At 35.5% G+C, this 26,211-nt stretch overlaps 1 protein-coding gene across 3 annotated transcripts; it reads left to right on the top strand.

The window, feature by feature from the left end:
- Window positions 1–12,542: 12,542 nt before the first annotated feature.
- Window positions 12,543–23,027, top strand: LOC126616489 (protein DETOXIFICATION 35-like). Of its 3 annotated transcripts, XM_050284564.1 has the most exons (7): window positions 12,552–12,986; window positions 13,205–13,830; window positions 14,796–14,852; window positions 14,945–15,183; window positions 15,332–15,450; window positions 15,544–15,630; window positions 15,795–16,221. In XM_050284564.1, the coding sequence occupies exons 1-7, from the start codon at window positions 12,684–12,686 to the stop codon at window positions 15,861–15,863; spliced, it is 1,500 nt and encodes a 499-aa protein (XP_050140521.1). In that variant the 5' UTR covers window positions 12,552–12,683; the 3' UTR covers window positions 15,864–16,221. The 3 variants fall into 3 exon arrangements, with proteins under 3 accessions (XP_050140535.1, XP_050140527.1, XP_050140521.1); XM_050284578.1 differs by lacking the exons at window positions 13,205–13,830; window positions 14,796–14,852; window positions 14,945–15,183; ... (1 more) ...; window positions 15,544–15,630; window positions 15,795–16,221 and adding exons at window positions 20,592–21,217; window positions 21,499–21,555; window positions 21,649–21,887; window positions 22,030–22,148; window positions 22,419–23,027 and having other exon boundaries at window positions 12,543–12,986; XM_050284570.1 differs by lacking the exons at window positions 14,796–14,852; window positions 14,945–15,183; window positions 15,332–15,450; window positions 15,544–15,630; window positions 15,795–16,221 and adding exons at window positions 21,499–21,555; window positions 21,649–21,887; window positions 22,030–22,148; window positions 22,419–22,628 and having other exon boundaries at window positions 12,549–12,986.
- The last annotated feature ends 3,184 nt before the right edge of the window (window positions 23,028–26,211 follow it).

Raw genomic sequence — 26,211 nt, 5'->3', positions numbered from 1 at the left:
TTTATTAAGAGTCTTCAAGCCTTGTGGTGACCGGAAAGAGATGGCTGATTACAAAGTGACTTGACATCTTCCTCTCTTTATGGTTTGTCCGCCCTATTTTCTATTGTCCGCCAACAAGAAAAACTCACATACAATCAAAACGTCATGGTGTTGAGATTTTAATCAAGTTTATCAAGCATCGTCATGCGTAACACTTTCTAATTGACCTGGTGAGATTTGTTTGATATACGATCACTTCAACGTTCAATTTACAAGTAAGTTCTTCTCGTCAAAGCAAAACGTATACAGGCAATAGTCTTGTGTCTTATAAATCGCGTCATTACATCTCTGTGTTGCATTAATATTTGTTTATTGTAATTAAGTAGTGATTTAGAAAGCAAAAGGACCCCTTTTTCTTCTCATTTCGTGAATATGAATTGACTAATTCCGTTGGACAACTAGCAATCTTTTTCTTATTTTATAATGAGTCTTGTTCAGAGGACAGCTACGACCTTGTAAATAAAAAGAAAAAAGAAAAAAAAAATAGAGGCTGCCACAATATTTAGCCTTTGAACTGAGACCAGGATCTCAGTGTTCGAAGCTTAAGGACTCGGAAATTTGGGTCCTTAGTTTGTGTGAAAAAGAGATCAGAGCTTTTGATTTGTGTGAAGTGAACTATCAGAATGCGTGAATGAAGACTCTTGTATTTAATTTGAGTGGTCCAGATTATTTGATCCTTGAACTTTGGACAATGAGATCCGAAGAGAATCTCTGCCCCTTATTAGAAACAATTTCTAAATCAGATGTAGACTTATTACATAATTTGTATTTCATGTTTTTCTTTTCCTTCTCGTAATATAGTTGTCAATTGAACACAATTAAGTTTCAAATTAATACTATTTTTCATATGCAATTTATGCTAGTTGAGCAAGATAGCGTGCATGCGCCTTTTAACTAGGGTTCTCATTATTTATTTGTAAAGTAACAGTATTAATTTGTCAAAAGAATAATGTTTTTGTAATATCTCTTAAACTGATGTCATACTTTTTTCTTGAGGACCTACTGCTATTCTTATCGACATATCTCATGATCTTCGCTCAATCAATTTAAGTCGATGAATTAAATTTGATTAAAAATGTTTTTGCAAGGAATGATTGTAGATATTCAATAAATATCGTGCAAACAATTGGTCTAATATTCTGATAGCCAGAATGTTAGATTTCTATTTATATACGTTCTAACTTCGAAACTCTTCTCCTCTTTTATTATTGTAATAGTTTGAACTTTTCCGATTTTCTTGATAATAATAATTAAAAAAAAAAAAAAAAGGCTACAGAAGGTGATGAACTGAGTGGAACAGAAATAGTGGAACACAACACGCAAACTGCAGCCACAAACACGACTGCTTCACTAAGATTGAGGAAATATTTTTCAGTGTGACTGTCGTACTGAATGATACATTAAATGTCATTATATAAATAGTAAGATATATGCATTAAAAAATTAATAACTTAAAAAATAAAATTTTTCACTACTAATTACATAAAAATATTTAATGTATTACTTGTATTTCCGTTACAATAAAAAATTTATCGAGAGCGCCGTAATGACTAGTGGGGGAACGAAAGTTAGCCTTGTCTTTCCCAAGTGCGATCGAATCAGAACCGTTGGATTCATGCCTTAAGATTCGCTCATAACCACGTGTCCTCCATTTATTTGCGCCCTAATCTACGTTGTCAGTGCACGTCCCACGTGAGCTACACCTCCTCAGTGGAGATGATGGGTCTTTTTTCCTAATTTTCTTTTAAATATTTGACTTATTTTTTTAATTACCGAAAAATGTTGAAGATACTATCTTAAAAGTAGAACTCTACATGAATTATCTGTCCCTCACAGTTTAACATTAATTTTCATGCTAAGTTCAACATTATAAAACATTATGTAAAAAACACGAGATGAAAAAGTGCTCATGAAGAGTTTAACTTTTGAGAGAGTCCCTTTAGTTGTTAACTTACCGCAAACAAACTTCAATGAGCCAGAATTTCGGGTCGATTTCATTAGAAATATATAATATGTATCGTTTTTGAATCTATGTAAAGAGATCTCGTCCAATAAAATGGAGATCGAATGCTGCTACAAAACAATTGATCATGTGCAATTTTTGAATTTGGATTGGTTTTGTTTAACTTGCAATGGGCCAATAGTGAACGCATCAAATTTTGTGGTCCACGGACCCTGGCTGGCTTAAAGAGCCCAGAAAACAATCGTTAATATTTTGGGCCAACTAGTCATGACCCAACATTTTATGGGCCGTAGAAAGAGGCAAGAACACGATCATCTTTTCATTTGTTTGGGCCAATTGGTTACCACAATAACCCAACTCATGTTCTCTAGTCCATAATTAAGCTTTGGTTATGAGATTTTTTTTATTTATTTTTTTTTTTTTTTGAGTCGATAGGGTTCGAACCTACGTCGTCATGTAAGGGTACAACACATTTTCACTGTTGTGGTAAAGGGCCACTTTGGTTATGAGATTAAGCTATGTAATTAGGACTTGATTACGTAAAGGTAATGGTTGTGTCACTAGGCCTATACTGTGTAATTTGGCTGAGATTATGCAATTTGGTGTTTCTTTACTTAAATAAAAACAATTAATGTTCTTGCACATTCAGCATTCTACGTGTCATCGTAAGACAAATAATTAGTAGAACTACATGATATATACAGTAAGATTAGTTTTAAAGTTTGTAGCTTAAACCTTAAGTAGTTAAGAGTAAGTTATCATGCACTCTAAACATATCTTTGATTCCTCTCAACCGCAACTTTGCATGGACGTGTATATTGGCTGTTAATTTGAATGCAGTCTCTAGCCACTAATATTTCTTAACTAAAATCTTATTAAGTTTCGATTTCTTTTTATCAAAGTCCTCTGATTTGTATACCTCACAGTATTAGTACTAGTCTTAATGTATTTCTATGTAAGCAAATAAGCTTGAGATGACACATCCCGACCAAGATCAAGGCATGCTGGCCATCACGTGAGGGTGACATAGCCATGTGTACAGTGTGGAAGCAATGAAGATAAGAATTATATGAATAATTAAAAACCGAAACTACTAGAGTGCACAACTAAACAGGAAGTGTTAGGAGTAAGATACAAAAGTAAACACTCATAATCAGAGCGTATGAAGTCCAGATGCAGTCCAGTAGGACAAGTACTAATTATACAGTACCATAAGATGTCCTACAATTATTTAGATAGGTCAGAACCGCCGAAGTCGTCGCACCCAGCAACTGCAAACTTACCTAAAACCTGGAGGGGTGCAAAACAGAAAACGTGAGTGGGCAAAAACAAATGTTTTACAAAACCATTTCATTTATCAACATATCTAACCCCTCGCTGTAAAACATGTATAATTTTTCCCAGAATCAAGATATATGCATATATATATATATATATATATATATACGTAATTATATCAATTCAAACCATGCTTCACATAATCATTTTCATAAGTATGCCATGCCAAAATATAACAGAGTAAGCAATTCAGGTAAGAATAATTTCATAGAAATATAACATGTTAGCTGGAACCCCTGTGGTAATTTGTACGGTTGAATTCATAGCTCAAAAGTGAATATAGCCGGAGTCACTACAATGACCTATACGGCAACATACTGCACAAGAGTCGGAACCAAACGAAAAGGTTTGTACGACAATAATGGGTGTAATATAATTATGCTCAATACTACTATTACATAATAGTTGGGCGATAAATCGTTAGTCACCTACGAGTCGGAACCATAAATAAGGTCTGTACGACAAGGCTGTGTACCTAAATTGGATCCAATATGAGCATATAGTGCGGAAGATGACATACTAAACAGGCTTGTGCCAAATCTCTAGCTAAATCATAATCACCTTAGGTGCAGTTTTATGAGCTTAACATTATTCAATCATATATCGCATCATTGACAATTCACATAACCAAATATAACTCACCTGAGCTTACCTGAGCGTCCACATCACCATATATATATATATAAAGCATCATATACTAATTTGTTTATACCATATTTAGGGCCTCGTATTTAGACCTCGTATAAATACTTAAGGGACTTAAATGTAATTATGTGGTAAAGGAAAGGGCAAATATGTAATAAGTGAGGAGTCCTTATTCTATAAAAGGACCCCTCACCCTCACAATTAGAAGAGGCCAATTCCTAAGGCTCCTCACCCTTTCAACGCTCTCACTCTCAGAGCTCTCTCTCTCTCTCACTTCTCAGAGAAATACAATACAATCAGAGTGGACGTAGCCCAAACCTTGGGGTGAACCACGATACATCTTATGTTCTTTACATTTCTTGCAGATTCACGGTCGGATTTACGTTGTTCCAAGACCTCCGGTTTTGTGCATCAACATTTGGCGCCGTCTGTGGGAAACGACACGAAAAACTATGTCGGTTTTCTCTCAATTTTTCATCTCACCACCGTGAAACCTTCACAACCTCACTACTATCCATCGTGAATCTGCATAACCCAAAAACCTCACTCTTTGGCTTTTCCAGAAAACCTTCGCAGACTCTCTTTTTACTCATGATATCTCTCTCTAGCTTAAAGAAACACAGTCGCTCTCTCTCTCTTTCTCAAAGAAACATAACCAAGCTGAGAAAAAGCCAATCCATCCATCTGCAGAGAAAGAACTCATTTTGAGTCTAAATACAAAAAAGAAGCTTTAGCTAGCTTTCCTAAACATATACACTCCTATATAATACCCAAAAAATCAAACACGAGTTATACCATATAGCTCTTACAACATATGGGTCTTTGGGTAGAGAATATCTTTGATGGGTTAGAGATCAGCAATGGTTGCCAATGCCCAAGGTGACAATGAAAATTATGATCCCTGTTGTGCGGGCCCATGGTGCTTGACACCCCTATCAAGGTTAAGAACGAGATGGACCCCACTTTCACCTTCCAGTGATCTTGCCGGAAAGGGATCTGCGGCCCCTACGACTGTTGGGACCAAAAGCCGAGCGCAAGGCCGGCGAGGGCGGTAACGAAGGGGTTTGTGGCAAGGGCGTGGAGGAAAATGAATCATAGATTTGTGAAGAATAAGCAAAATAATGAGGGTTGATTACTACTACACATATACATGCAGGTCTCTTTTCGAAGTTACGTGCAGTCTCAATAAGCTTTTTGAGTTTGTAAACTGTTTGTGTACAACATTCTATGCAGCCATGAATCCTCTCCGGGTTGAAGTTAGAACTCCGGCATGCTCGAGTCTGTCGTGCTTCGTTGAAATCGAAAGGGTCAACCGCTATTTCCTAGTAATCATTTAGCTTTCAATATGTTAAAACCGATTACAAAGGATAATTTCAAAGGACAGTGCGTTGAATTGATGTTGTTCAACGAAAAATGATGCGTGGTCACCGGAGGTCGAGGGTTCGCGGTGCGCCACTTGGTCCAGATGCTGATCCGATACAACGTGTTCCGGGTTTGAATCGCCGACCTGGGCTTCACCGTCCATCTAGAATCTTCCGAGAAGAATGACATTCTCACCAAAGCTCTAAGCTCCAGTGGCGCCCAGTACGTGTCCCTCGACCTTCATAGCAAGAACCTTCGCAAACTTTCCTTTCTCTCCCATATCTCTAGGTTTATTCCTCTGCAGGAACGACAATGGCCGACGAAGCCTCCCTCGACTTTGCGCCGACGTCATACAGCAGCGTTCCTCTGCCTATGGAGGATGTCCAGTTGGCCAAGCAGAAGGCTGCAAGAGGTTTATGAGCCTCACTGCAAAGATTTGGCAAGTACCAAGACACCATTAAATACCACTCTATGGTTCTAGACATCTCCAAGCGAGAAGGAGAAGACACGGGAAACACAGAAGCTTACAGTGCAATATGCGACACTGATAATTTTGCACGCAGTATGTTTGATCTTGACGGTGCAATAATACAGCTCAACATGATAAGTCTCAAACACCAAATGGTGATGCCCGGTGCTGAGCAAGAGCTTTACGTATGCATCATTTGGAAGAGATGATGGAGCTTGGATTCAATCTTGATGGCTCCGGGGAGATCATGTCGATTCAACAAAAGCAACAAAGGTGCAGAGGAAAGGCAAAAGCAAGTGAGCTGCGGGAAACAAAAGCAGAAAAGGGAAAGTAAAAGCAAAAGCAAGTGAGTGTGTCTGGAAGTGGAGAGATCAGGGCAAAGAAATGAGCTGGGATTGCAGCAGAAAACGAGGATAGAGAAAAAGCAAAAGAAAAAAAAGGAAACCCAACGGCATGGCATGGCAGAAAAGCAGCTGTCACTTTAGTGTCAAGCAAGAAAATCATCAACCAGCACATAAGGGACAACGCAAAAAAGGAAAAAGAGGAAAGAGGAAAACACTTGGATAAGTATACTGACCTCTCATAATGTATATTCCCATTTTGAAAAACCCATCCGGAGAACATGCAAAAGTATCAAAGTATGAGAAACCATGCATGCTGACCAAAACCTGCCTTCACGTGAAGTTTTTTCCTCCAATAGCTAACAGCTGCACATGTTATCCCACTATCCAACCATATCTGCAACAGCTTTTTTTAATGATGTAATTTATTTTTCTCATCTTTTCGGAGACATCTGTATAAACCCCATCAGAGGGTAATATATATATATATATATAACGACAAAGCCCAAAATAATGGGTTGGAATGTTGTGTAGAAGGCGAAGGCCCATAAGCCCAAAATAGCTCCAACCAGGCAATCAAAAGTACGCCTAATACTCCACAATTATTCGGCAACCTGCCGCTATTATCACCAACCAGGTGACCAAAAGTACGCCCAATACTCCAAAAAAAAAATTTATTCGGCAACCCGCCGCTATTACCACCAACCAGGTGATCAAAAGTACGCCCAGTACTCCAAAATTATTCGGCAACCTGCCGCTATTACCACCAACCAGGTGATGAAATGTACAACCTGTACTCTTCTTTATGCCACCAACCAGGTGATCAAAAGTATGTCCAGTACTTCAAATCATACATGAGCATTGCTCATGTCAATCATACATAAACATACATGAGCATTACTCATGTCAATCATACATAAACATTTATGAGCATCACTCATCCAATCATACATAAACATTCATGAGCATCACTCATGTCAACATCCATGAGCATCACTCATGTCAACATCCATGAGCATCACTCATGTCAATCAACATAAACATTCATGAGCATTACTCATGTCAATCAGCTTCAAAAGCTTCATTTACAAAGCTATAGCTTCAAAGCTTCACTTGCAAAGCTTCACCTACACAACTTCAGTGCAGGGTATACAAATACCGCATCCGAACAACCGCCACTTCGGCCCATACATGGATTCAATTTGAAGTCTCCAGCCAACAGACTCTATTGACCGAAGACTTGGGGGATTACACTGTGTACCACATATTGGGCCTTATGAAAAATACTTGGGTGACTTAGCCCATTATTTATGTATTAAGGAACGAGCCCTTATTCTATAAAAAGGACTCCCTCACTTTCATTAGAGAGTACCAATTATTCATGTACTGAGGAGCGAACCCTTATTCTATAAAAGGGACTCCCTCACCATCATTAAAGAGCATCGACTTTAGCCCATCATTCATGTATTGAGGAGCGAGCCCTTATTCTATAAAAGAGACTCCCTCACCTTCAAACGCCACAAACCGAGCCAACCAAGGCAACATAAGCCACGAGCCGAGCAACCTCGCATCGTGCGTTACTTCTAGTTGAGCATCATTTTAGATTGAGCACTGCCTCATATCGAGCATCAGTTCAAGACAACATCTAGTTACTTCGGCCTACACATGGATTGAATTTCAAGTCTCCAGCCAAAAGACTCTCTTGACTGAAGACTTGGGGGATTACTGTTTATACCATATTTAAGGCCTCGTATTTAGACTTCGTATAAATACTTGAGGGACTTAAATGTAATTATGTGGTAAAGGAAAGGGCAAATATGTAATAAGTGAGGAATCCTTATTCTATAAAAAGATCCCTCATCCTCACAATTAGAAGATGCCAATTCCTAAGGCTCCTCACGCTCTCAACGCTCTCACTTTCAGAGCTCTCTCTCTCCCTCACTTATCAGAGAAATACAATACAATCAGTGTGGATGTAGCCCAAACCTTGGGGTGAACCACGATACATCTTATGTTCTTTACATTTCTTGCAGATTCACGGTCGGATTTACGTTGTTCTAAGACCTCCGGTTTTGTGCATCAACATTTATATATATGCATGGCATTCAAGGTATACTTTCATATATATATATATATATATATATATATATATATATATATATAAAGCATCATATACTAATTCATATACGAAAATATCATTTATATGCATGGCATTCAGGGTATACTTTCATTTAAACACATATTTCTGGGAAAATATAAAGTATATAAATATATACTGAAAACCAAAAGCCCACTCACTGGTATGTTGAAGGATCGTAGCCCTCGAGCCGTCCTTGAATGCGCTCGTCCTTGGGATAAGTCTCACCTACATGCAAATTAACTATAAAAACGTTATTTTAGAGCACATTCACAAAACTAGCTAATAACTTCTCATATGATGCTCAATTTTGGTATTTAAATATAACACAGTGACCTACATAACTTCAGGATCATCCCCAAAATTTTAGAATAATTTTGGACCCCTCACGATCCGCCACGCGCCGGCAAGGGCACAGCCCTACGCGCCCCCACGCGCGGCCACGTGACAAGCATACTGACTACATTAGTCAACAGCGTCAGGAATATTCCGTTAAAACCCAACAGTAACTGTTAAAGATGACTGACGACGTTAGCTTATTCCATCAACCTTGAAGGAAGATACTCATTTCTTCTCCGCGCGAGTCGTCGGTTTCTGGGTAAAACTTTAAAACCACTATTCTCCTTCGTTTCTTCACCATTTTCCACAAAAAATGGTACCTAAATGAAGCTAATAGCATGTATAATCACATTATACAAGTTTCAAGGCTTAAAATCTACTAGGTTTTCCTCGAGAAAGCTCGATAGTTCAGCTTACTTAGATATACGTCGATCTCAGCCCTTCGACGTCAAATTCCTTCCAACGAGTACCTCGAGACTCGTGAGGACCTCCTTAAGCTTCATATAAACTTCAAATTCCCTGAAACACAAGATTTCACATATGCATGAACAATGGCAAAATCGGAGCTAGGATTTCCATGTGAAATCGAAGGTTCCCTTACCTGAAAATGGTATATTTGAACTCGTATGGTCCTCACGAACACAATGATGATCTTAAAACCTTCGATCTACAAGGTTTGAGAGGGTTTCTGGGTTGGTCCGTACGAAGAAGGGAGAGAGAGAGTGAGAGCACGGGAAGGAGAGAGAGAAAAGGTGGGTGTGTGTGTGTCGTCCAAAAGTCACCGATCTAAACTAAGAGAAACACTTAGTTCTCATTGGGTCCAATAATAGAGGAATAATGCAAGTTTGAACCCCTTTAATATGCATAACACACACCACAATACTCACGTCCAAGGGTATAACTGTCATTTCATATCGTTGAAAATTAAATATTCGGAACGGGAGACGTTATGATATTTAAAACTCCACAATTAATGGCTATAATAAAAAAAGGTAGAGCCAAAAAATTGAAATTTATTTTACAAAATTTTGATTGATTAAATGAATAAAAAAGCAATGCAAGTATAATAAAATAACATTCTACGTACATATTAATAAAATGCCAAACAATGTACCCAAACTAATTTATTGGCATATGAGTACATTTTATAACAGAAAAAAACATATCGGTAAGTAATATGGATACATAATATAAGCATAAAAAACTATACCCACTTATAAAAATGCATGGTACATAATATGAATAGAAAAACATTGTGCCCACTTATAGGTACATTATATAAAATATATTTATCCCACTTATTTTAATTTCTTTTTCAATGGATACAAAAAATAAACAAATGATTAAGAATTTAATTGTATTAAAAAGTAATTAATTTAGAATGATAACACCCAAATTTTTTTAGTATAATTATATATTTTACACGGAGGGGGAGTTCGGTGAAGTCACACAATGGGCAACCTAATCTGATATCGAATTCGCCATCTACGAGATTCAAATTGAAGACCTCTCACTTGCAAATGAAGAGGAATACCACCAGACCGTAATACTAAGTGGTTAAAATGATAACACAATTAATTTCTTATTATAAGAAAATAATATTAAATATTGATGTGGAAATAAGTCAAAGGACTTCAATAAAAAATTTAAAGACACAAGATTTCAGTCAAGAAAATGTCATCACATGGATTGTAAGTTGTAACCTAATTTTTGCATATATGTATTAGAGTTAGGGTTCGATGATACACATTTTTGACACAGATTTTTACACCCGTTTTTGTGTGGTCTATTTTGTATTGTATTTCAACAATCCAACCATTTATTTTTTATGTTATGTCAAATATCATCTCTACCATAAATCACCCAAATCCGAAGTCGTATAACCATTAGTTTAAATTTAGTGTTGGTTTGTAGAACCTTATTCGTCTATATTTTATTCATTACAAATGAATGTCTTAATGATTTTGGATTTGTCTAATTTTTTGTGTAAAAAATCTAATGTACAAAAATATTGATGATTCAAATTGTTAAAATACATTATTAAATGACCCTACAAAATGGGTGTCAAAGTGTGAGTTAAAAACGTGTGCCCCAAATCCTAACCCGTATATATATATATATTAGACAATTGGAGCAAACCAGCTTCGACACCCAAATAACTCCAAAAGGCGAACTCTTCCAAGCACTCAATGGAGTTTTGTAGGTAGGACCATTTGTTGTAAACTCAGACATTAGCCGGTTGACTTTCAAAAACCCAACCCTCTGGTGTTCATTAATTCGGAATTACTTACGTGTGAAGATGGCTCCACAATATATTGAGAATATTTCTACTTATTACTCTCAAGTAATAGTGATGTTCATCATTCTATTTATTACAATTGGATGAGTTGTATAGTGGATATATACAAATTTTAAAATTTAAATTCTGATAAATAAAATGTTAAATATTACCACTATTTAAGAAAGATGATAAAAATACACCTATAATATAATGGATCATGATATCCATAAACAGGGGCGGAGCCACAGGGGGGTCAATGGGGTCGCACGACCCCTTGGAAGCCATGGAAATAACCTTAGAGGTCCCTTAGAGCTGCTGGTGCGACCCCTTGGAGCTGCTGGTGCGACCTCTTGAAGCTGCACACCACGTGTTCGATGAAATGTCTGAAAGAAGAAAAAGACTTCGGTTGCAGGTTGAAGAAGAAGGAAGGGCGCGCGCGCGAGAAGAAAAAGACTTCGGTTGCAGGTTCTGTGTAGAGTTTCGTTGTGTGCACCTCGTTAGTTTCATTACGAAGCTTTTACTCCTTTTTTTCATGTCCATCTGAGCCTTTTGTTCTTCTGAGTTGAGGGTTTTAATCAAAGTGTAAATCTTCATCAGATTTGATCTTAATTTTCTTTTTATTTTACCATTGTGGAGCTTTTAAGTAGTGGTATGAGAAATTAGGAGGTTGGGTTTACAGGATTGGAAGGTTCATCAACATGGTTTACTGCAGGTGGGAAAGACGACGAAGAAAGGAAGACGACCTGCGTTTTTTTTTATTTTTTATCTTCCTTCATTTTTTTTTGTTGGTGCACACATTATTCTTTTTTTTTTAAATTCTTTTTTAGTATTCTCCTTTTTTTTTTCATTTTAACACCAATTATTTTGTTAAAAATTATTAAAAAAATTTATTATTGTTCCATGCACAGATTAATCCGACACTGCACCAAACGCCCGATTAATTTAGTCAGTACTATCCGACGACTATTTATCCTATCCGACTGAAATAGTCAGTACAGTCCGAAGTACCAAACGAGGCTAAAAAAAAATTTCGCGCTGCGCGCGCTATCCTTATTGACCCCCCAAACATTATTTCCTAGATCCGTCCATAAACGAATTAAAATCAAACAATGAATTCCACCCTAGTCGTCGATCTCATGCATGGGTTAGGACTGTTAGGTTAGACCTTGAAGAATTCATCTTCCGTTCTCCCGCACGCCTCATGAGACTTTGCTTTTGTCTCATCTCTATTTTGCCACTCTAATCGACTTTTGCTCTCCTTTTCTTGTCTTTTCAGATTTTCCTGTCTGCTAACATCACATTCCATGAAGGTACCCCACGCTGCAGGCGATGGTTCAGTTTGAGAAAAGTCTAACTCTGATTTGGACACAAGCTGTTGGCTTGAGAATATTCAGATTAATTATGAAATTAAATTAAGGTCGTACAATGAATGACGTCTAATTGAAGGCCTTGAACATCAACCGTTTAGATCCCGAGATTTTGTGGTAGAGTCTCAAATGAGTGGTTGATGCCGTATAAACTTACTAATTAATTGTGTGACTAAAAAATTAAAGTACTGGAGTTATTTATTAATAATTAATTATTTAAAATTCGGCTATGTACTTTCTAAACGTTATATAAGGGATTGATACGGCATGTTTGTGTGACCTTAAACACCCAACATGCGTGACCTTAAACACCCTGGAGAGAGGATCAATATAGAAAAGCTACTATAAACCACATATACAAACAGGAACCACTCTCAAAACTTAAATCTTACGCCTAACTAAATGGAGGAGCCGCTGCTCGACACAGCCGCCGGCGGCACCACCGAGTATAGCAATAAGCAGCTTATGTACGAAGGTGAGAGCGAAGACTATGCGCCGGTGAGGAGCTTTGGTGAGTTGCGGCAAATGTTTTGGATAGAGACGGTGAAGCTGTGGCAAATAGGCGGTTCGGCAGTTATCACTATCATGTGTATGTATGGGACTAACTCAGTCATCGTGCTCTTTGCCGGTCATCTCGGAACTATTGAGCTTTCCGCCATCTCCATTTCTCTTTCTGTCATTTCCACCTTCACTTATGGATTCATGGTACTTAATTAATCTTCTTCTCTTAATTCCTCATGTCGTAAACAAGTAGACCGTTCATCATAACTATTGTTTTGATTAGAGTGAAGTTTTATTGAAACATATGATACCCGTCAAAATAGTAGTATATACCACATATACCATATATAAGTGGACAAGCATATATATTATTTTGTTATCGAATACGAAATCTTATTTGTTGGTGTGAAATGATTTGCTAGCTTGGGATGGGGAGTGCTCTGGAAACCCTGTGTGGACAAGCATTTGGTGCTGGACAAGTTCACATGCTTGGTATCTACATGCAACGATCATGTATAATTCTATTCGTAACCTCCTTCTTACTGTTGCCGATTTACATCTTTGCCACACCGGTTCTAAAGTGGTTAGGCCAAGAAGACGACATAGCAAATGAAGCCGGAAAATTCACACTCCAAATCATCCCTCAATTGTTCTCACTTGCCATAAATTTCCCAGCTCAAAAGTTCCTCCAGGCTCAGAGGAAGGTGAAGGTGCTGGCATGGATTGCAGTGTTGGCCCTGCTCATACACATTGGAATGCTAGCGCTCTTCATATATGTGTTTGATTGGGGCACATCGGGGGCAGCTGTGTCATTTAACATCACAAGATGGGGGATTTCAATTGCTCAAGTTGTCTATATTATGGGTTGGTGTAAGGAGGGTTGGACTGGATTTTCATGGCTGGCATTCAATGAGATTTGGGCATTTGTGAGACTTTCTCTTGCCTCTGCAGTCATGCTCTGCCTGGAAATTTGGTACATGATGAGTATACTCCTTCTCACAGGTGGTCTTTCTGATGCAGTTATAGCCGTTGATTCTCTTTCTATTTGGTAATTAACATCTCAATTCTTCCCTTTTTAATTAGTAACTTTACCCTTTTTGTTACCTAAGGCTGGTCTGCCATTCGAATAATATTCTAAGTCAATGATGCAATGTCATTTAAAAAATAGAAAATTTTATTTTAATCATTGGCAAAGATGATTTTTATATTAAAATCATAAGTGAGATTAAAATCTAATTTTAGTCCCGTGATACATTAATAACCTCATTTATTAATTATATTTTGATTTTTTAATTATTTCTCTTTTTCTTTCTAATTTTTAATGTATTAATTTTATTTCATTATAATTTTCATTTTCATTTGATTTATTTTAATATATTTTGTTGTAAACATATAGATAAATTAATTTTTGTTATACAATATATTTCGATGTACTTTGTCTTCTTTATTTAGGTACATTAAATTCATTATAATACATTTCGGTGCATATATTTAGGTACACACATATTTTGATACAAATATTAGGTACATTTCGGTACATACATTTAGGTACATTAATTTAATATAATACATTTCGGTACTAACATGAAATACATTAATTCAATATAATATATTTCGGTACACATATTTCGATACATTAATTGAGTCTTTCAAATTTGAAGAATGTTAAATAAAATTAATAAATTAAAAAACTCTTTTTGGTAAAAAAAAAAAATTAAAATTTGTATATTAATACATTCAAAATTTTAATGGGAGTCATTAAATAAAATGCACATTAATTATTTTGAGTTAAGGACACATCAAGGAATTATAATCAAATGTAATCTAACTAACTAGGTTTATTTTAAATTTCAATCTTCTTAAAGGATTAAAGTTATAAAACCCCTTTAAAAAATGTAGACACATGACAATTCATTATTGGCTTGAAATACCGCTACAACGATGTATCTAATGTATTTCCCTTTTCATGGAACATGAGCTTTTGATTTCTAATAGCATTTTTTTGTTCCTTAGCATGAACATCAACGGGTGGGAAGGAATGTTGTTTATTGGACTAAACGCCGCAATAAGGTGAAACATTGGACAAGTAGTTCGCTGGTGTTTACCTTGCAATAATCCTTGACTATTTTGGATTATTTATGATACCGTTCTTTTTTATATAGTGTTCGCGTCTCCAATGAACTTGGGTTAAGACGTCCCAGAGCAGCCAAATACGCCGTTTATGTGACAGTATCTCAGTCTCTCTTAATTGGGCTTCTTTTCATGGTTATAATTTTAATAACCAAAGATTATTTTGCCGTAATTTTCACAAGTGACAAAGTGTTGCAACAAGCAGTCGCTAAGCTTGCATACCTCCTTGGTATAACTATGGTGCTCAATAGTGTTCAACCAGTAATATCAGGTATCTATTTGACAAGTCACTATATACGTGTTACATGCATGTTATCGTAATATATATAACAAAGAACAAACGTTATATTCTCAAAATCGATATTGCGTGTGATTGCGCAAGCATGATATGATGATGCCACGATTTCTTGTTCTTGTAGGTGTTGCAATTGGTGGTGGATGGCAGGCAATGGTAGCTTATATAAACTTGGGTTGTTACTACATCTTTGGACTTCCTCTTGGATACGTTCTTTGCCATGTTGCAAATTTAGGAGTCGCGGTAATTATATTATTTCTTTTCTTTCAATGATGCCAAGTTAATTTGGCAACTCCGACACCAAGTACTTGATGAGTTATTTGATTAATATTGTAGGGACTTTGGGAGGGCATGATATGTGGAACTGCTCTCCAAACCATCATTCTGCTAATTATACTTTACAAAACAAACTGGAACAAAGAGGTAACAGTTTCAAATCTCTTCAACTTTGGTTACTTCATTTCATTGCTTATTCATATGAGAATTGAAAAAACTTAATAAAATGTAAAAAGAAACATATTTTAGTTATAATTTTGTTTCCTCTGTTCTAAATTTCCTTAATGATTCATATTGAAATCAAATTGCAGGTGGAGCAAGCAACGAATCGTGTCCAGAAGTGGGGAGGGCAAGACATCAAAAATGCCAACGGAGCTTAAAGTACTTGAAATTCCCTTTTCTTTTTATGGGGAGAAAACAAGTGAACGAGGAAGGCTCAGTCGGTTGCAAGAATGAGAGGTGATTGCGCCGGCGGCGGGTGTGGGGTGAAAGGAGGTGGGTGTATGTCGGGGTTGCATGGGCGGGGAAGCTTGGATGGCTGTTGTGTGCGCGTATGCGTTTTGTTTATTCAGAACTACGTTGAGATTTCAGCATGCCCTTAATTTGTAAACTCAGACATTAGCCGGTCGAATTTCCAAATCCCAACCCTCTGGTGTACATTAATGATTCAGAACTACTCACGTGCCAAAATGGCTAAAGCACATTATATTTAATGTAAGAAAATATTTTTGTTCACCATCCTCAAGTGATAGTGATGCTATCACAGTATGTATCACCGTTAGACGAGTTTAAAATTTTAAATTTGTGTAGTTGATAGACACAAATCTCAAATTTAAATCATTTAACGATAATAAATAAGGTAGTAAACATTATCATCACTTGAGAATGATGATAAAAAATGCTGCCATAATATAATGGATCATGAGATCATAAAACATAATTAAAATCAAGGGAGACCTTGGATATTGTCCCTAACTATCAATATTTTTTTTACTGAAACCTTGTTGGTTTTCAAATTTTTATCGAAGTTCCTAAAATTAATGTGATAATTTATTTCTTTATATGTTACTATATTTTTTTTAAATTAAAAATTGAAATTTATAGTTGTTTATATTAATGATATTTTAAATAAAAACCCATAATTTGTGGGATTAAAAATATTAATATATAAAAAATTATTGTACCAAAACATGGGTACATTCTTCAAAACCACAAAAAAAGAAGAAGATATTAGCCTTAATAACATTAGTAAATTTCTTCGATTAAACTTCACATTGATACTTTCTCAAATCAAAGAAAAAGAATGTAATCATACAAGTTTAAAAATGGATTAGAAAAAAAATTGAATAGATTTTATATAAAAAAATGGTACATTTTACATATAAGAAATTGATATATTTAAGAATGGGTACATTTTTAAGATAAATTTTTTTTGAAAAATTACATGAATGGGTACATATAAGAAATTGAAAACATTTCTATACAAAAACTAATGGTACAAACTTATTCTAATTTTTATATATTATGGAAATGTTTTGAATTGAAAATTAGTTAGTAGTTTAATAAAGGAGTGAGTATTAAAATCCTAAATCCTAAATCAATTACTAATTTTTATTTAAAAAAATTATGTAACTGACATGTAAATTCATTATTACATTAATGCTAGAGACTTGGATCAAAATCTGAAAACTAATAAGGTTTCAATCAATAAACATTAGTAACTAGGGACCAGGTACTAATTTTTCAAAAAAATCAAACAATAAAGGGGCTTTATTTTTTTTAATTAATTAATTTATTTATCACAAATGGTCTCTGAAATTGACTCTCGCCATTAAGATGGTCCCTGAAATTGAAAATCAATAATATAGTCCTTGAAAATAGGTGTCACAAATCAATGTAGTCATTTCATCACAATTCTGTTAAAAATTCTGTTAAGTGCTTATGTAGCACATAAATTGGCCCCGTAAGTCCTTTTTTTTTCTTCTCACAAATGGTCCCTGAAATTGACCCGCGACATCAAAATGGTCTCTGAAATTGAAAATTAATCAATGTAGTCCCGCAAGTAAGTGTCTCAAATCAATATAGTCATTCTATCACAATTCTGTTATGTACTGATATGGCACATAAATTGACCATACAAGTCTAATTAAATTAAAAAAAATTACAAATAGGCTGAATAATTTAATAGTTAATAAAAAAATTGTCAATAAAAAAATCCAGTCCTGCAATCATCTCTGATCCCAGTCCACATCTCTACCTCATTCTCTCTATTCTTTGGAAAAGAAAAAAAAAATCTCAATACACATATCTTTACACACTTCAACACCCTTCACTGAATTGAACTTGGGTCGAGATCACGTTTGGTGATGGCTTGGCTGATTGGCAACGACTTATGGGACATCATCGTTAACATTTAGGTGATCAACATCATCACAACCTTAATCTTGGAGAGCTTGTTCAGCACTTCCTTGGTGGTTTGGCGATGCAAAGAACGACAAAGTTTGCCTTGAGATAATGAGATTATAACCAAGGTGCGTCTATTGTTGATTGAAAACTATTTCCATACCCCCTCTTAGGCCTTGGTTAAGCCTTGTGCCTTTGAGAATTTATGTAAGGGATCACTCTTCGGAGTAGGCCTTACAATAAGGAAAAAAAAATAATTCTATTGTGCAAAAAGGTACTTAGACAACTTTTTAAATTAATTATTAAACCCACATCAGCACATAACAATTTTTTTACAAAATTGTAGCGGAATGATCACATTGATTTGCGACACCTATTTTCAAGGACTACATTGATTGATTTTCAATTTCAGAGATAATCTGGATGATGTAGATCAATTTTAGGGATCATTTCTGATAAAAATCCGTAAATCTTGTTAGGCCCCTTTATGTGCCACATCAGCAATTAATGGGATTTTTAACAGAACTGTGATGGAAGGACCACATTAATTTGCGACACCTATTTTCAAAGACTACATTGATTGATTTTTAATTTTAAAGACTATTTTGATGATAATGGTCAATTTCAAGGATTATTTGTGTTAAAAATCCAACAATAAATTCCAACCTAGTCGTCGTTCTCATGCATGGGTTAGGACTGTTAGGTTAGACCTTGAAGGATTCATCTCCCCCTCCCCACCCCCACCCCCACATGACCCCCGCCACATGATCCTTGCTTTTGACTCATCTCTTTGTTCCACACTACCATCCACTTTTATTTTCATTTTCTTGTTCCATCCTCAAGTGTTTCCTGTCCGTTAATATAGGCTATGGTTTAGTTTAACAAAAGATAATTCTAATTTGGCCACAAGCTGTTAGTTTGAGAACGTATCATATTTGAACGCAAGCTTTTAGTTTGAGAATATATATGGTAGGGTAAGGCGATTGTTGGACACTTAGAAGTAGAATAAAAACGATTTAGATTATGAGATCAAATTGTGGAGTGTAAATGAATGAGTGGTCAACATCATATTTTGAAAGATATTTAATTAAGACCTAAAACATAAACCATTCAGATTTCGAGATTTTGTGGTGGAGTGTCAAATGAGTAGTTGAGTGAAAAATTGAAGTGCATAAGTCAATTATTAAGTAATTATTTAAAAGAGAAATTAGGTTCACATCCTTCTTTTTACTATTCCATTGACTAAAATCCTATTCATTTTCAATTTTTAATTAAGGTCCTTGGATATTAATAACATCATTAATTATTTGAATAATAAAATATATTTATTTTTAAATATATTATTTTAGTATTAAAAATGTTACAATTAGTATATTTATGGCTAAATTTTTTTTCATATATTTTTATTTTTAGTTTGTACCTATTTTTAATTTGTACCAATTTTTTTTTTCATTTTTAATTTGTACCTATATATTATTTTCTTTTTGTGCCCATATTTTTTAAAGTTTTATTTGTGTTTGTACTCATGTGTATACCGTCACGTGACATTGTATATTTAATCAATGATAGAAAAATTACATATGGTATATTTATGTTTTATGCCAAAACTTTGTATCATATATTTATATTTATAGTTTGTACCCACTTTTAATTTGCAACATTTTTTTAAATTTGTAGTATTTTCTTTTTAGTTTTATTTTGTACCCATGTATTAATTTATTTTAGCGCCTATATTTTTTAAAAATTCATTTGTACTTATAATTTTTAATCTTTTATCTGTACTCTAATTTATTTATAATGTACCCATTCTTCTTTATTAATGTACCACTTTGTTATATGTGAAATGTACCAATTTTTTTAACACTATGGATACATTCTTTTGCCATTTATTATTTCTTATTTTTACATAGTTTTTATCCATTTATTCAATCAAAATGTTTGAATTATTTTATTGTAACCGTTTCTAATAGTATTATAATGAGGGATTTTAAATTTATAGGATTATAAATCTCATAAAATATCAATCAATTAATGTCAAAACTATAAAAATAAAAATATTAATTGTAATATAATGAGGTGTACAAAGTTAAGGGATTTTGATCAAACTTTGAATATCATTAAGGTTTTAGTCAAATAATGTTAAGGATTAGGGACCGCATCTAAAGTATCCCTTATTTAAAACTTTCGACGTACTTTCTAAACAGTATTTAAGTGACCCTATATAAGCGAAGCATGATCGATAGTGCATGTTTGTGTGACTGTAAAACACCCTGTAGAGAGGAGCAACAAAGTAAAGTTACTATAAACCACATACAAATATTTACCAAACTCTCAAACTTAAATATCTTACGCCTAACTAAATGGAGGAGCCGCTGCTCGACCCAGCCACCCGCGGTCATCTCGGAACTATTGAGCTCTCTGCCATCTCCATTTCTTTCTCTGTCATATCCACATTCACTTACGGATTCATGGTACTTAATTAATCTTCTTCCCCTTAATTCCTCCTGACTTAAAGTAAGCATAGTATGCTAGTAGATCGTTCATCATAACTATTGTTCTAAAGGTAAATTTTGTTGAAAAATATGATACACGTCAAAATAGTAGTATACAACATATATGATACATGTGGACAAACATATATGTTATGTTGTCAGATTATTAGTGAATACGAAATCTTATTTGTTCGTTGTGAAATGATTTGCTAGCTTGGGATGGGGAGTGCTCTGGAGACCCTGTGTGGACAAGCATTTGGTGCTGGACAAGTTCACATGCTTGGGATCTACATGCAACGATCATGTATAATTCTATTCGTAACCGCCTTCTTACTCTTGCCGACTTACATCTTCGCCACACCAATTCTAAAGTGGCTAGGCCAAGAAGACGACATAGCGAATGAAGCCGGAAAATTCACACTCCAAATAATCCCTCAATTGTTCTCACTTGCCATAAATTTCCCAGCTCAAAAGTTCCTCCAGGCTCAGAGGAAGGTGAAGGTGCTGGCATGGATTGCAGTGTTGGCCCTGCTCATACACATTGGAATGCTAGCGCTCTTCATGTATGTGTTTGATTGGGGCACAATGGGGGCAGCTGTGTCATTTAACCTCACAAGATGGGGGATTTCAATTGCACAAGCCGTGTATATTATGGGTTCGTGCAAGGAGGGTTGGACTGGATTTTCATGGCTGGCATTCAATGAGATTTGGGCATTTGTGAGACTTTCTCTTGCCTCTGCAGTCATGCTCTGCCTGGAAATTTGGTACATGATGAGTATACTCATTCTCACGGGCGGTCTTTCTGATGCAGTTATAGCCGTTGGTTCTCTTTCAATTTGGTAATTAACACTTCACTTTTTTCCTTTTTCAAATAATTAACTTTACCCATTTTGTTTTGTTCAAAAAAAAAAAAAAATCTTTACTCTTTTTGTGACTTACGGCGGGTATGACACTTTAACAATATTTTAAGTCAATAATGTAATGTCATTTAAAATCATTTAGATATGTGACAATGTGTTATTGGTTTAGTACAATAATGTATCTGGTGTTTTCCCCTTTACATGTTACATGAGCTTTTGATTTCTAATAGCATTTATTTTCCACTTTTGGGTTTTCTTAGCATGAACATCAACGGGTGGGAAACAATGTTGTTCGTTGGAATAAATGCTGCAATAAGGTAAAACATTGGACTAGTAGTTCTCTGGTATTTACCCTGCAATTTTCTCTAATTATTTTGGATTATTTATAACAACTTTCTTTACTTATATAGTGTTCGTGTCTCCAATGAGCTTGGATTAAGACGTCCTAGAACAGTCAAATACGCCGTTTATGTGACGGTATCTCAATCTCTCTTGCTTGGGCTTCTTTTCATGATTATTATTTTAATAACCAAAGACGATTTTGCCGTAATTTTCACAAGTGACAAGGAGCTGCAACAAGCGGTCGCTAAGCTTGCATACCTTCTTGGTATAACTATGGTGCTCAATAGTGTCCAACCAGTAATATCAGGTATCTATTTGACAAGTCACTGTGTATTATGCATCTTATACGTAATATATATAACAAAGAACAAACGTTATGTGTGCAAAATTTTATAGTGTGTGATTGCGCAAACATGATATGATGCCATGTTTTGATCATGCTCTTGAAGGTGTTGCAATTGGAGGTGGATGGCAGGCAACGGTTGCTTATATAAACTTGGGTTGTTACTACATTTTTGGACTTCCTCTTGGATACGTTCTTTGCCATGTTGCAAATTTAGGAGTCACGGTAAATTTAATATTATTTATTTTCTTTCAATGTTGCCAAGTTAATTTGGCAACTTCGACACCAAGTACTTGATGAGTTATGTGATTGATGTTGTAGGGACTTTGGGGGGGGGGGGGGGGGCATGATATGTGGAACTGCTCTCTAAACCATACTTCTGCTAATTATACTTTACAAAACAAACTGGAACAACGAGGTAATTAATCAATACTTATATTTCAAATCTCTTCAACTTTGGCAACTTCATGTCATGGGCTGTATTTCAAATTGCAGGTGGAGAAAGCAACAAATCGTGTCCGGAAGTGGGGAGGGCAGGACATCAAAACTGCCAACGGAGCTGAAAGTACTTGAAGTTCCCTTTTCTTTTTATGGGGTATATTAAATTATTTGCTCCATTTAATGATGACACTGTTTTGGTGAGGACTGAGGAGAAAACAAGTGGAGGAAGGCTGAGCTGGTGGTAAGAATGGGTGGTGATTTCTGCCAGCGGCGGGGTGTTGGGTGCAGGAGGTTGGTGTTTGTCGGGGTTGCATGGGCGGGGGAGCTTGGATGGCTGTTGTGTGTGTCTCTGTGTGTGTGTGTGTGTGTTTTGTTTATGTTATCCTACCTACTTTGAGATCTAAGCATGCCCTTAATTTGTAAAAATGTGACATAGAAGTTGTTGATGCACAAAATCAGTGAGGACTTTGGTACAACAGAAAGTGTTAAGTTTGTGACCTTCGTTAGACTGCTCCGGTCACTAGTGTGGATAAGTATGTAAATGGATAGAGTTAGGGAAGCAGACACAAGATGTACGTGGTTCACCCAGATTGGCTACGTCAATGGAGTAGAATAGTTCTCATTAATTGTAAAAGGTTTACACAAGTACATAGGTTCAAGCTCTTCTTTAGTGAGTACTAGTGAATGATTTAGTACAAATGACATTAGGAAATATTGTGAGAGACTGATCTCTATTTATAGAAGAGAGTTTATAGTTTCATTCTGACATTGACACGTGTCGTGTTGTGATTGGCTTATGATGTTGACACGTGTCGCGTTATGATTGGCTTCTGATGTCGACACATGTCGCGCTGTGATTGGCCTCCTGGTTAGAGAGAAACTCTTCTAGGTCATTGACGGTATAACGTTAACCGGTGCTCAGTAATTTTAGGATTGATCAAGTATGGTACAAATAGAAGTCACATTAATAAATCTAACGTGTAAGTTAATAACAACACTCCATTGCCAGTGACAATCAAGCACCGACAAAGTTCTTTATAACTAATAATTGGCACGAACCATAAATAATAAAAACGGTATTGTCACCTCAATACAGTTAACTTATCATGCACTTCCCTTTTGCAATTCTTAACGACTTTTTTGAAATGTTAATGACAGTTCAGGAATTATTCACTAAATATTAAGGCTCATCACCTATAAACCCTACAGCTTTTCACTTATAATACATCGTCCTTTAACCGCGTAATTGTTGGAATTTATTAGGTTTATTTAGAAAATTAATTAGAGATTTGATTTGATTTTATAGTCGGGTATTTTTGGCATTTACGCATTAGGGTTTCTTAGGTCTATTGCTCTATAAATAGAGCTTGTAATTTAGTTTGAGAGCAAGTTAGCCACAATGTAGTCTCTTAGGGTTTTGTAGCCGTTTCGGCATTCTCGTTCTTTTAATAAAATTCATATTATTTGTTAGTCTTGTTCGTTGCGCACTCTGATATTCAACTTGGTATTAGAACAGGTTTGATCCTTTGGGTTGAATCTGTTCTTGGCAGCTAGTTAGTTTGTTTGTCTTGTCATTTTCGTATCAGTTTGTTTGTCCGTCTTCTTCGTTGTTTAGATTGTCGTTGGTTTAGTTTGAAAAAAAAAAAAAAAAAGGTCGTAGTCTGATGGTTGCCTGGTCAGAACCCCCTCCGCACCCAACATCGCCTGCATACCTCACCAGCCACCGCCCAGACCAATTTGAACCTGCTGCTGCACGCTGATTAGTCTCTGCTTGATTGAGATCAATGTTGCACTTGTTTGCCCAGAAGAAAAGAGAAAAAAAAAATAGAAAAAAAAAAGGAAGATAGAAAGGATCTTGCTGCTTGTTCGCATGGAAGAAAAGAGAAAGAAAAATGGGGAGGAAGGAAAGGATAGAAAATATAAAAAAAAAAGCAAAAAGAGAAAGGAAAGAAAAAAAATTGTTTGTTGTTGCTTTAGGCCCATGCGGGCAAAAGGAAAAAAAAAAAAATTTGGTTGGATTTGTTGTTTGTTTGTTCGGCATCGGCATCGAATCTTGCACTGGCATTGGCATGGAAATCTTGCACTGGCATTGGAATCTTGCACTGGCATTGGCATTGAAATCTTGCAATTGCACCGATGGAATTTCGTATTGAAATTGGCATCGGAAGTTAGCATAACAAAGCTTGCATCCACATCGTCTGTTGGCAAACTCATGTCGTATACCGCCATAAGTTTGACGGGGGGTGTTGGAATTTATTAGGTTTATTTAGAAAATTAATTAGAGATTTGATTTGATTTTATAGTCGGGTATTTTTGGCATTTACGCATTAGGGTTTCTTAGGTCTATTGCTCTATAAATAGAGCTTGTAATTTAGTTTGAGAGCAAGTTAGCCACAATGTAGTCTCTTAGGGTTTTGTAGCCGTTTCGGCATTCTCGTTCTTTTAATAAAATTCATATTATTTGTTAGTCTTGTTCGTTGCGCACTCTGATATTCAACTGTAATTACTTTTCATCCTCATTAGGACCGTTAAGTTAGACTTGTTCAATTGATCAACCACCAGCACTAGGATCTTAAACGATTCCTCTACCGTTATTTAGGTCAACCACCTCAAGATATTTCCTTTCCTAAGTCACCACTTTGTTGCTATACCCTCTATTTTTTTTAGTTTAATTGAAAGGGTTTCAAAATCTAAACCTCACCTACTCCTTCCCTCTGAATCTAAATAGTCAACTTCAATTGCTTTCATTTTATTCTCAGATTTTTCTTTTCCTCTAATATTATATTACATAAGCCATCTAGCACTACGTGTAATATAGTTAATAGTGGAAATAAGCAAATCACAAATATAATTAACCACTAACCTTGTGAAATCATTGTAGCAGAAAAACTAGAGCTCTTCTACACTCAACACTACTGTATGCAATTAACAAACAATGGGGCTTGTTCTCTCTATTTTGCGTAATCAGTGTGAATGCAGGGACCTCTATTATATATCCTTAATGGTGGTAGTGATTAGGTTACTTCCCATCATGTAATCCTAATCAAATTGTATAAACAAATATCCTTATCACCACAAACCAAAGTTATCATATCAGAATAGTTAAACCTATTCATACTAGGATTACTTCCAACTTTATATTCGATCAAATACATTCCCTGATAGCTTTACAAGTTTAGTCTGTCCCAATCTCTTATGACTTCAATCCTTTAAGCATGTGATAAACTAAGTGTGCAGCTCTAATTAGTTTACACTACGGTCTAGTAGTATTCCTCTTCACTTGAAAGTGATAGGTATTAGGTTCGATTCTCGCCAAAGATGAATTTGAACCACATTATTACAAGTTCATTGTGAGGCTTAACCCAATCCCCCACCACTTAAAGTAGATACTATCGTTTGTTCCAAAAAAAAAAATTATATTACGTAAAAGTATTGTACATTGCACCGTGTTAACGCTAAAAATTGATAGGGTTAACTTAGAGGATGCATAGAAGATACAATGGGATGAACGATATGAAGTGCAGAGGATTATAATATAAGCTTGAAGATATATAGTGGCTCACCCATAATTGGGCTACGTTCACGATAGTTTTAGAGGTATGTAATCACCAGAACTTGCTTGTTCTAATTCCACATATATGTTCGCATATCTATATACAAACTTTGGTTATAAGTTATAATGATCAGGTTTCTATCAAATGTTGCTAGGAATAATGACTCTTTATTGACATTATTAGATTGTATCAAATGTTGCTGCTTGCAATCGGATTTGGTCATATTTGGGAATTTTGCTCTAGTTGTTTCTTCTTTTTTGTTCAGTTTCTGCTTAGTGAAGATATGTCTGTTT

The sequence above is a fragment of the Malus sylvestris genome, chromosome 1 (assembly GCF_916048215.2).
Source record: "Malus sylvestris chromosome 1, drMalSylv7.2, whole genome shotgun sequence".
NCBI lineage: Eukaryota > Viridiplantae > Streptophyta > Magnoliopsida > Rosales > Rosaceae > Malus > Malus sylvestris.
Note: the sequence above shows the minus strand (reverse complement) of the source record. Positions and strands in the feature narration are given on the sequence as shown.

Bases quoted from the DNA above. Each gene is read 5' to 3' on its own strand.
- LOC126616489 (XM_050284564.1), top strand. From the start codon at position 12,684: ATGGAGGAGCCGCTGCTCGACACAGCCGCCGGCGGCACCACCGAGTAT. The intron at 12,987-13,204 runs GTACTTAATTAA...ATGATTTGCTAG, and splicing joins CCTTCACTTATGGATTCATG to CTTGGGATGGGGAGTGCTCT. The intron at 13,831-14,795 runs GTAATTAACATC...TTTGTTCCTTAG, and splicing joins GTTGATTCTCTTTCTATTTG to CATGAACATCAACGGGTGGG.